At 37.0% G+C, this 12,111-nt stretch overlaps 1 protein-coding gene across 3 annotated transcripts in view; it reads left to right on the top strand.

Annotated features, from left to right (window-relative positions):
• pacs2 (phosphofurin acidic cluster sorting protein 2) overlaps positions 1 to 11,976 on the top strand; it is a 61,831-nt gene extending 49,855 nt beyond the window's left edge. For 2 of the 3 annotated variants that reach the window (XM_055231070.1, XM_033987718.2), the window contains exons 10-25: positions 1,045 to 1,135; positions 2,908 to 2,979; positions 3,549 to 3,673; positions 3,779 to 3,911; positions 3,992 to 4,096; positions 4,419 to 4,525; positions 4,805 to 4,959; positions 5,218 to 5,328; positions 5,513 to 5,621; positions 6,023 to 6,055; positions 7,660 to 7,702; positions 8,004 to 8,046; positions 8,264 to 8,393; positions 8,670 to 8,887; positions 9,047 to 9,160; positions 9,808 to 11,976. In XM_055231070.1, coding sequence (XP_055087045.1) covers positions 1,045 to 1,135; positions 2,908 to 2,979; positions 3,549 to 3,673; positions 3,779 to 3,911; positions 3,992 to 4,096; positions 4,419 to 4,525; positions 4,805 to 4,959; positions 5,218 to 5,328; positions 5,513 to 5,621; positions 6,023 to 6,055; positions 7,660 to 7,702; positions 8,004 to 8,046; positions 8,264 to 8,393; positions 8,670 to 8,887; positions 9,047 to 9,160; positions 9,808 to 9,926 — 1,708 coding nt within the window. In that variant the 3' untranslated portion in view covers positions 9,927 to 11,976. The remainder of the gene's footprint in view (positions 1 to 1,044; positions 1,136 to 2,907; positions 2,980 to 3,548; positions 3,674 to 3,778; positions 3,912 to 3,991; positions 4,097 to 4,418; positions 4,526 to 4,804; positions 4,960 to 5,217; positions 5,329 to 5,512; positions 5,622 to 6,022; positions 6,056 to 7,659; positions 7,703 to 8,003; positions 8,047 to 8,263; positions 8,394 to 8,669; positions 8,888 to 9,046; positions 9,161 to 9,807) is intronic. The other variant, XM_033987719.2, reaches the window with a different exon arrangement.
• The last annotated feature ends 135 nt before the right edge of the window (positions 11,977 to 12,111 follow it).

Raw genomic sequence — 12,111 nt, 5'->3', positions numbered from 1 at the left:
GACAGTCAGTAATGACTTTCAAATTTGTCATCTTAGATGCAGGAAATGCAGTGGCTCTAGTACATATTGCCATTGTGTTCTTAGGCAACACATTTGATGCTCTTTGACTGGTATGAATCTGGTGTGGAAGTGAGTAATTGGTGGTGGTCGGAGCACATTGGCAGCCTTGCTTATGTCAGTCTATCCCAGGGCAGCTGTGGCTACAGAAGTAGCTTATCACCACTGAGTATGGAGTGAATGAATAATGCACAGAATGGTAAAATGGCTTCGAGTGTCTGAAAAAGTGCTATATAGGACTATTATTAGTATGTAACGTACTGCTGGTCCAGATAAAATGTTTTTGCCCTTGAAGCTAAAAGGCAGCTATGAGGCAGATTCCATTTAATTTAGTATAAAACGTCTTAAAACATATGTGTGTGTGTGTGTGTGTGTGTGTGTGAAGGGGGGGGCAGGTAACATAGGCAGGTGAGTGCATATATGGGTTTATATCTGGCATTTACAAACAGTAGACTGAACCAGGCTCCCAGGTGTTCAACAGAGTTTGACACGGCACTGCTGTCAAATGGTTCACTAACTTTCTCTCACTCTCTCTCTCTGTCTCACTCTCTCATTCAAACAATAGACTCTTAGGTACACTATAATTTATCACTGGCAAGAAAGAAAGGAAAAAAATCTACTTGATATATGCTGTACGCCTTACAGGCAGTGAATGCAGTGGCATTTATTACAGGCTGTGACAGGTAGTCTAAATTCATGTGATTGAATTGTCCTCCATAAACCAATTAAATTATGCTGTTTTATAATGTAGGCCTATTTTCTAAATATAATGTTTGTTGCCAAAATCACAAATATTTCCCAAATTAGACAAAGGTGAAAAGTCCTCAAAATGTTGCCTTTACACAGTGAGCTCAAACCCATGATCACCCTGTGGTCCAACATACCTCACTCAAAGCATTTACACTTGAATTTTCATATTCATTTGGTTCATTGTACGTACTGCGGCATTGAACCATGTCTTCATCTAACGTTATATCTCTATTTCAGGCCATATTTTGAGGGTCTGTCCCTTTCCAGCTCCCAAACAGAAATTGGCAGCATCCACAGCAGCAGGAGCCACCGAGAGCCCCCCAGCCCTGTGAGTGGAATACAAATATAACACAGAGGGTTTGAAAGTCCGTTCAAGCATTTATCTTACGAACAACATGGAATATATAGAGAGATACACATTTCAACATTCTGCACAGTTAAAAAATAATAATTATACCGTACGTTTATATTTTATTTATTTATTTATTTTTTATTGATATGCCATGAACTCTTTCAATCAACTCACCACAGACTAATGTTTGTGACTATTCTCTTCAGCTAAATACACATACATATAGATATTTTATATGTACTATTATTTATTTTTTTTATTTTTTTATTTTTCTTATTCTACTTGTCCATATGCAAATTTGTATAGTTGTACCTTATTTGACAAGTGTCTTTGGGCATATTTGCTACTTTAATAATTTTGATTTAACTATTTTATTGTTACCATTTATTTTTATAAGTCTAAGCTATACACATTTATGTTATGGTTTAAGTATAACTGGTCTGCTGTACCTCACGTTGGTGGAATTAATTCCAGACTCTGACATTCACTCTATATCCCTTTCCACTCCTCCCCCCTTTTCACTCTTGCATTTGTCTTGTCAAATAAAGATACTATAAATAATGATAAAATATAGTAGGACTGGGTGATATGGCAGTATAAAACCAGATTGTGACCTAAACCTGTGAAAATATTTTATTTTCATGAGATAATCATTTGGTGATTCACTTTTTAATATAACTCTTTGCTCAAACACAGACATTTTTTCTCACCCAGTCCTCACATTGGTCTGAGTGAGTGACAGATGAAGTTAATCGAATGCAGTGAAGTAGGAATGGCTTTAGTTTCCTCTGGCAGATAAAAACTTACTAACTACATGAATCACAATAAAATCGAAACTGTGATCTAAAGAATCGTGATATTAATACTGTTGGTATAATTTCCCACCCCTGGAATATAGTCTACTTGTGTATGCTTTTCACAAGTCTCCCATTGTCCAGTGACCTTGCTTTCACCTCTTCATAACCTTGATAGTTGCTCTGTGTTGCCCCTGACCCTTTGGACTCCCCTGTACTTACTCAGACTAATTGAATTCAACATGAGTGTGTTAGCAGGACAAGGTCAAACAGTCCAAGCACAAATCCCTCTGTCCTACAATGTGTTAATAATTAAATGCATGAGAGTAAGGCTTAACTCTGGTCTAGTCCCATCTCCCATCAGCTAAAAACGCACCAGCAATAATCCCATACACTCAGTAATGATTCAGAAAGTGCCTAGCTGTATTACGGGACAGTACAAGAGACAAGAAACACTAGACAAGAAAATTTACAAGGCTAGAAGTTTGTAAGAAATGCACCAATCAAGATATAATTACCAAAAAACAGTAGAAATGAAAAGCATAACAAAGACTTCTGCCAAGGCACTGGTCTTATCTCGCAATCATAAATCAAAAGTGCCCAATCATAAAGTGAGGGCGCACTGACACTTTATGTTTGGCACTTTTATCCTGGTTTGGGCCTGATTTGGTCCTGATTTGAGCCCAGCTTAGTCCTGATGTAGACTTGGTTTGATTCTGTTCTAGTTTAGTCCTAGTCCAGTCCAGATTTAGTTTCAGTTTTGGTCTTTGTTTAGTCCCAACTGATTACTGTAGTTACTGTATTAGAATGACTGGTTACTTACTTAATAATATTTTCTTCTTCTTCTTCTTCTTCTATAACTGCACTGCATAAACGTCCATGTGACACTGAATAAGACCAGACTGGTTAAGATTTATATGAAGTTTGTTATTTCTGTGGCGTTTTTCGTTTCAGCTCGACCCAGATAAAGCTAAAAGCAGTGGAGCCAAGTTTCAGGAAGACGCTGTGTCGGACAATGCCCCCTTTGTGAGTACAAGATTCTGCGTCAAAAAGTCAATTACTACTGTTGTGATGTAATTATTAGGAGCTATACTGGAAGACATTTTAATTTCAGGCCTGGTTAAACGCTGGTATTTAAAATGAATCTTTTTGGAAGAGGAACAGAGGGTCCACTCATGTTAGATGTTTTGGAGATAAAGTCAGTAATTCATTTAAAAGGCCAGTAAAAATCAGATAACTAGAATAAGGGTAGTAAATTACCCTATAATTAGATCTGTTTTTTGGTTTGTTTTTAGATAGTTAAGCTGTATACAGAAGATCAGAGGGAGTGTTTAGGTCGAAGTATGCTGAGGCTAGACTTGGCAGATTGAAGGCCCAGAGGAAAGGAACATGATGTTAGTTAGGGAGAAAATATTTAGATTAGAGGATCAGAGGAGATTATAAAATGATAAGCTGGCCTCTGTCAACAGAAATGTGCAGTAACTATTGGGTCTGGTACTGATTGAAAAAATTTCCCTATGTATTTCCCTACGAGGACAATCAAATCTAAAAATAGGTAATAGGATATCTTGGCTTGATTGTATTTTTCCCATCAGGAACCCCCAGAAGCTGTTACTCCAACCACAGAATTAGAAATGGACAACATGGACACCTTTCTAGACAGACTGCCCCCTAGTGGCAAAATGACCAAGACTGAGTCCCTTATAATTTCATCCAACAGGTACAAACTTTACAAGCTTAGAAAATTTTGAATGAAAAGTGAAAAGTTACATTCATTCTAACCTTCTATTCTTATTTTTATTCATCCATATATTTTGTTTTTCAGGCAGGAACCAAAGTTGGCTGGTAGAAGAGGTAGGAGCACCTCTCTAAAGGAGAGGCAACCCAGCAGACCCCAGAACGAAAGAGCCAACAGTCTGGACAATGAGCGTTCCATGGACACACGGTGCCACCTGCAGGTAGGACTGTGAACTTTTTTTTTAATCTTCAGACATTGTAGGTTTATATCTGATATCTCTCTTTGCATTTATCATGTTAGATCCCAAGAAAGACTGTATACGACCAGCTGAACCACATCCTCGTGTCAGACAACCACCTCCCGGACAGTATCATCCTCATCAACACATCCGACTGGCAGGGACAGGTGAGCTCTGCACTGGGCTAATGTCACAATGTCAATCTTTATTGGTACCATCATCGTGAGAAGAAACCTCCTACATTATGATTATTCCTGATTATTGACACCATGACCAAACAACTGTGAAATCCTTCATTAGGTTTCCTCTGTGATCATCTGGAGTTATTGTGACATATTGCGACACAGCAAGATTAAAAAAATCTTGATTGAATAGAATTATTTACTTCACAATTATTATTTGTAGTTTTCACGAGACCTAAATAATCTTGATTATTGGTAAACCAACCATTGATCTTTAGATCTAATTACATTTCTTTCTGTCCTTTAGTATCTGTCAGACATGCTCCAGAACCACCACCTCCCTGTAGTTTGCACATGTACCACGGCCGACATCCAGGCTGCGTTCAACACCATCGTCTCAAGAATACAGAGATTGTGAGATTTATTCATTTCATACTTTCAAACATTTCACAAAAACTATACTCATATTATGCTGAGGTATTTGTATTAGTCTTAATATTATGCTGTTATTGCAACTTTCCGCCTCCAACCAAGTAAGACTTAAAACAGCATAGAGTAAGGTAAGCTATGTTATATATAGCAATAAACCCCCATGTACAGGAGTTTGATATTTGCTCAAAATGATTCTTCCTCCCCTACGGCAGTTAAGCATACTGATTTTTACAAATATTTGTTTTTTGTTTTTGGTTGTAGTTGTAACTGTAACTCGCAGACACCCATCCCTATAAAGATTGCAGTGGCTGGAGCCCAGCACTACCTCAGCTCTGTCCTGAGGCTTTTTGTGGACCACCTGTCGCACAAGACCCCAGACTGGCTCGGATACATGCGCTTTCTCATCATCCCCCTGGGTCAGTAACGTCTGTCTGTATATGTATCTAATCATCAAACTATTCCCTGTAAATAACACCGAAGAAAAACAGCCTTCAAGTATCATTTTCACAGACTGACCTAAACCAATTAAGATGGAAAAAAATATGTACTTATCTCCGAGAGGATATTTTATAGACTTTTCAGAAAAATATACCTTTCAATCTGGGACTAAACTGTAAAAAAAACAAACAACTCCAAACATTTATTGAAGTGTTGTATTTTTTTTTTTTTTTCAGGTGCACATCCTGTCTCTAAATATCTCGGCACAATAGACTACAGATATAACAGTTTGTTCCAAGATGCCGCCTGGAGAGATCTGTTTCACAAACCTGAAGCTCCTTTAGTTGGTGAGTGTCAGTCTTACTCTTACTCCACATGTTAAAAAACAGTGTACTGCAAATAGATACATGAATTTCTGAGTGAAAAATACAGTTTGATCCCATCTTTTCCAACATAGTCATTCTATTTTATGTTTCATATAGTTTTTACTCCCAGTATAGTACTACAAATGAACTTTGCTTGTATTTTCAGTGCAGGAGAGTCCGGATGTGGTGTCGAGGGTGACCCAGTACATGGTGGGGGCCAATGGGGCTCACCAGCTCCCCATCGCAGAGGCCATGTTAACCTACAAACAGAAGAGGTACGGCAAAGGGCTTTGTTCAAGATTAATTTAAATATTTTAGGCTAATTGTCAAACTAAATATTTACAATACAATATTCATAATAGCCCTTTCTGGAAATGATGATGTTTTTTACAATAGTAGTTTTGATATATAATAAATGTAACAGCACTAGTTTTTATAGCCGTCACAAAATAGTTCGTAGATGTTCACTTTGAAAATAGGGCAGAAGAAGACCCGTTCAATGTTTCTGTATTTTAATTTATTGTTCCCAAATGAACCCAGGTGCAAAACTAATATTTGTGTAAATGTGTTTTGGTGTCTAACGTTGTATTTGTCTGTGAAACATCTCTGCCTCTCCATCTGTGAGTGTTAATAATGTGTTTTTATTGTGTTGTATTTTTCTTATTTTCTTTTGAAGGAAAAAGAGCTTTCATTTTGATTTTGCAGTAAGGTATTGTGGTTAGTTTTACTGTTGATTCATGCAGAACCATTTGCACCTGTTCCTCCAGCATTTTGTGGACCCTGCCACTTTACTAGCTGCATAAAGCAAATTACTATTGACAAAATTGGATCATTATGTTAGATCAAAGAGCGCACTCTCATTTGTGTAAACAGGTTTTGTCAACTTTTAATATGAGACTAAAACTAATATCGAGTGCTTGTTGGTTGAAAGAGTTGAATAGTAAATATAATGGATCGATGGTTGTTACGATAGGTGTTAGCATCGTTTTAATAAAGACTAAAATCTGTAAAGTTTTACTGAAGCAGCTGATAAAGTGGCAGGAGAACTTGTGTCCTCCCTTTCATTTTTTTTCATTTTTCTTTTTCCTGTGTGATATTTTCATGTTATTTAGGCTGTCCATGTCTGTGTTAGGCGTAGAAAGTTCACCAATATTCACAAAGAATTCGATTTACCCTTTACCTTAATATTAAAGCTATCTTTCCTATACATGTTTGGACACATTGGAGACCATCACATAAATTTGTTAAATGCTGTATAAAAAGGTTCTTTGTTGTAGAATTGTGTATTTCCTTTACCTTTTATCAAAACATCTTCCTAATTTGAAGGACAATTCTTGATAGACCGTAATCTTGTGCTTACTACTGTGTTATATTTAAATTTTCTAGTTTAGTTCCACCAAAAAATTTAATATACATATACATTTTCACATTGTAGTTGTTCTTCCACATTTCTACTTACTTCTATTCATTTCCATAACACACATATCAACTCATTTGTAGATTCACAAATAGACAAACATATTTTCAAGTATAGTTCATCCATACCATTCCATTTATACAGTATCTGCACTCCTGTAATGTCCATTGTTAAATACCAGGCCGACATCTGGGCTGGCTCAATCCCTTGCTTTTTAAATTGATTTAAATATAATGTTATTTAAGTAAATCAGATATGGTCTTGATTGTCCCTCCTGTAGACTTTCTCTTCTGTCTCTGATGTTTTAGTCTGTCTGTGTCTTCCCTGGGGGGGCGATGGCAGGTTACCTCAAGGCAAGGGCAACAACCGCGCTATATATACGCTGTAGACTCCGGCTATTTTTCTGCTTGTAAACAGGAAAATAGTTCGTAGAAAGCTTCATGTGTAAATGTAGTATGCACTGCCATTAGTGGGAGTGCATAAGGTTGAAGTCAGGTTTAGGTTGGTGCTCTTCCCTCTGTATTTCTATCTATTGAAATAAGATACACACATTTGCTCTTTGTTGCCCTCTGAATGCCTGACTTTGTAGCTGAAAACTCTTTGCAATAACGGAATGGCTTTAGTAGTCTTGTAGTTGCATGTGGGCGTTTTCTATGGCTGCAAAAATAAGACAATGAAGACTTGCAGAAATGCTAGCATGCAATGATTATTTCTATGGTGAATTTAAACTGCTGAAGTATTTCCAAATGTGACACATTGGAAATCAATGTCATCAAAATGACTAACAATAGATAATCTAGATCCTATTGATGATACTCAAGATTTAAGCATTTCACTATAAAAATATTGTCATTAACTAATATGTATTTAACACTTTTCTCTTGCTGCTGCTGTAGCCCTGATGAAGACTCCTGTCAGAAATTCATTCCTTTCATTGGAGTAAGTCTTTCTTTTGTGATGTTTTGGAAAAACATATTAGAAAAAACACTATCTCTTTTAATTATGTTATTTAACACTGTATTGTTTCATAATATAATGAAATAAGCAATATTCAGTCATGTAATGCTTTGTGTATAGTTTCACAATTTAATTTGAGATTTAGAAAAAAAAAATTAGATAGATAGATAGATAGATAGATAGATATATAGATAGATAAATACTTTATTAATCCCCAGCCAGGGAAATTCACCAAATTAACACTTTTTAACAGACAGAAGCAATTTTCTTTTTACTTTTTCAGATGGTGAAAGTCGGTATTGTGGAACAAGCGTCAGCAGCATCAGGTAAATCTTAGTTTAAAGAGTATTTTTTACCCATCCACATATATTTGACCTCAAATCAAATCTACTCACTGCTACTACCGGTAACTACTCCTATATCAAAAAATACTTCACTAGACAACAGCTTAGAGAATTTGGTAACCCTTACATTAAAAAAAGATAAAAACTATTACACAGACAGTAAAAAACTGCACTTTATTCTCTCCTTTGTCTGTCTCAGGTGACTCAGATGATGCCACGCCCTCCTCGCTGCTCTCCTCCACTCCTCCTCAGGTTTCCCCTGCACTCAAAGAGGCCACGCCCACTCCACCCTCATCCCCCTCAGTCAACACCAGCTTCTATGCCTACAGGTAACTAACTACTAAATAAATACAAAACATTTCTTAGAATATATTTTCAGTTACTTTCTTTTTTTACTTTTTAATGTATATTACGCCGATGAAGGGAGCGAGAGTTTTTATAATGGGTTTTAAGGTCTGATACTTGGGTGATTTGATCTGGTTCAGTGGTCAGCTGGAGTGAGGTGGGTGGGCGGCACTGCTACGATTCCTGAAGAGTTTTCCATACAAGATATTAGAGCAGGCTAAGTAACGTCAACAATGTAATTTTCCTTTGACTCTTTGCAGTAGTGCTCAGACGGAGGTGATGGGTCTACAGGTGGATTACTGGCAGGCTCCATCAGAACGAAAAAAAGACGTGGAGAAGCGTGACTCTTCCGCCAAAAACACTCTTAAGTGCAATTTCCGCTCGCTGCAGGTCAGCAGGCTCCCTCTAGGGGGCGCTGAGGCAAGTCCCTTTCCCACTATGTCCATGACAGTGGTCACCAAGGAGAAGAACAAAAAGGGTAAGTTAATAATAATTATGTCAGTTTTCATTCTTACAATACTTAAATGGGATGGCAGTGAATTTACCTGTTTTCACTTGGGTTTAGTTACATATTAGCTGAGAACTCTTTTTTATTCTGAACAGAGAAAGTAACTTGTATTTCTTCTTTCTCTGTCAGTGATGTTTCTGCCAAAAAAGAGCAAAGACAAAGAGATGGAGCCCAAGAGTCAAGTGATCGAGGGCATCAGTCGACTCATCTGCACAGCCAAACAGCAGCAAACCATGTTACGAGGTACAATATTAAGCTTTAAATGTCTGTGAGCGACTACATCTGTCCTACACTTGTTTAATATTTAGCTTTTTATATTTTTTTCCAAATTTAGTTCCATTCAAGTATAGTTTAATATTTCAGTTAAACATGTACTTAAATCTACATGGAGATTTTATAGTTTTTCCTAGAATGTTCCACTGTATTGCATTAAACTTATCCATTGTGCATTTTGATGTTTTTAGAGCTCAAATATATCTTGAAAAAAAAAAACATTCTCACTGTGAGTGTGGTCGCTTCTCCACAAATCAGATGTGTAACTCGGCCTGGTGGAGACATCTGCTTGTCTCAGTGAAGTTAGAGGTTTAATGCCATATTGTGGAACATTCTAGGCAAAGTAACAACATATATAAGCAGGTGGTGTAACGTCCACCAGAAATGCACCTTTAAACCTGTTTGTTTTTAAGAGCCTTACTGGTGCTATTTCTGTACTTACTATTATAACACTGTAATTCCCCCATATATATTCCATCTTTTATGTTTCATGTTGTGATGTTTACTGGAAACACACTTATTTACACACTTATTTATGTACATGCTTCCACACCAAGTTAATGTCTCCACTGTCAGTTGTGTCTTATCTGACCTGCTCCACGTTTCTCTCGTCCCAGTGCTGATTGACGGAGTGGAGTGGAACGATGTCAAGTTTTTCCAGTTGGCGGCGCAGTGGTCGTCTCATGTCAAACATTTTCCCATCGGGATCTTCGGACACTCGAAAGGCCCATACTAACATCGAGAGCAGAGACTAGCGCCCCCTATGGACACCTCCCCTCATCCCTGTGCCAACGTCTCCCTAACCTCCCCTGTCTTAATTTAAACTCCCGCTTTGTGCAATTGTCTTATTATTTAATCTTTTGTGTGTATTTTTAATTTTGTATTTATGTAAAAAAAAAAGTTCACAAGGCAAAGCTGCCAAGTGAGTATTTCTTTATCTTGCTTTTTAAAAGACGGCTACTGATGTTTTATAAAAAATATTGTATACAAAATAATACTTTAACAAACAAAATGGACACTTGGGTTTCAACTCGCTGCCATCTTGGACAGAAGATAATTTGGTGACATTTGATTTAAGCACTTGGTCAGCACAAAAACCTTAACAACTGGGAACTGCCTTGGAAAAATTAGAAAACACTTTGTCCACCAATGTTATGATCCAACCTCATACAGTCTGGACCCAGTGTTTAGGATTGTTAGAAGGAAAAATAACTTTGATCCTCTGCTTGTATCAAAGAAGTGTAAAGTGCAATGGACTGATCACTGTAAGGATGTTTTACAGTTACTTGGCAACAGTTTACAGAGTATTTTTATTGTGAACTACAAAGGTTGTGGCAGCATCTGGTGGTAAAAATACTGTTCCATACCTCACCGTCATCCTTCACAGAACAAATGCTTTAGCCATGCCAGGACTGTATCTGAGCTCTCTCAACAGACTTTTATTCAAGATTGGATGTTATTCAAAAGAGTCTGAAAGAATATGATTCGCTTCATTCTTTCCAAGAAAGATTAAAGACATAGGCAGTGAGTGATGTGGATACTTTTTCTGCCTTAAGTGTCTTGTGAGTGACACTGCTTGGCCAGGTGCCTTTTGGTGTCTCTCAATTGGGTCTTTGGGCCGACACAAATTCTTCACTTTCCATTGAGAAACTTTATTTCAAGTACGGTACTACAAAATTTCCTGTCATTCTGCATTCTCAATCCAGCAAACAGGCCTATGCCTTTTCAGAGCCTTCAGAGTAGCAGAGAGAGTTTGGACATGATAATAGCCACACACAAAATATATTATATTGTCCTAGTTCTAACACTCCACTTATTTTTGCAGATATTTTAAACTCCGTGGTATTATGGACATGTTCCTGCAATAGAGGTGAATGTATTGAAGGAAGCTTATCGTAAAGCACTTTTTAATGTTTGCTTGTTGGTAGGAAGTACTGACCTAAATGTAACTGTATTTCTTAGTTAGACCAGTGGTTCTCAAACTGTGGTGTAGGTATCACAGACTGTACATGGACTTCTTCTGGTGGTACACAAATAAAAGTTTAGATTTAGATTATTTAGAGTTATGGTTTAGTCCTGACTCATCCCTGATTTTCTCCCATTTAGACTTAATCCTGATGCCCTGGTTCAATCCTTTTTAGTCCTGGTTTAGATCTAAAAAAAAAAAAGGTGCTGAATAAGAACTGTACTGATATTGACAAACACAGGCAGACTTGATGTTTGAGGACCAGTAGCGTACAACAACAGCACATAACAGCTATTAGCCCTATGTCCTTAGTGCTTTGTAAGCTATCTTCTCTTTGGACTAGTTAAACTTTTAGCAAGCTTAGTTTAGGCTGTGGATGTGTTGTCTATAGATATTATCTTAATGTTGAGTTATTTATGTGTAAAACTACTTGTATTTTCAGTATTTTGCTTATACCTGATTGTCATGAAACAGCAGCTTCACTTCTTTGCCAACTACTTAATAAGTGCCTAAATTGCTTAAGTTTGACAAATCATTTTATCAACAAAACGGTGCTGGTTGTGGTCAGAAAAAAAAAATCTGTTACAGTACAATTAAATATCATGTTTATCCACCCGCCTAAGGCCCATAGGTGGGGCTGAAACAATAGAGAATGGTTTTGAACATTATGGCCTGCTATTGTACACCATTTGTCCCTGTGTAGGAGGTATTTTAAATGTTTTGGTTTTCAATGTATCAAAAAAGGCTTGTTCAAAGTTCCCCAAAGACTACCACTGTAATCCCATAAAACTGGGAATAATAAAACTACTATACACACTACTGTGCTTCTTTGTTTTCTGCATAATTAATTACATGCACTTTTAGAGTCCTGTGAGCCAGTATAATAATTAATTTTGATAATATATTATTTAGGGACATATGGTAAAATTGATCATTGCTGTTGTATAATGTTGTA

This window comes from Periophthalmus magnuspinnatus, chromosome 22 (genome assembly GCF_009829125.3).
Source record: "Periophthalmus magnuspinnatus isolate fPerMag1 chromosome 22, fPerMag1.2.pri, whole genome shotgun sequence".
In the NCBI taxonomy this organism is placed as follows: Eukaryota; Metazoa; Chordata; class Actinopteri; order Gobiiformes; family Gobiidae; genus Periophthalmus; species Periophthalmus magnuspinnatus.
Note: the sequence above shows the minus strand (reverse complement) of the source record. Positions and strands in the feature narration are given on the sequence as shown.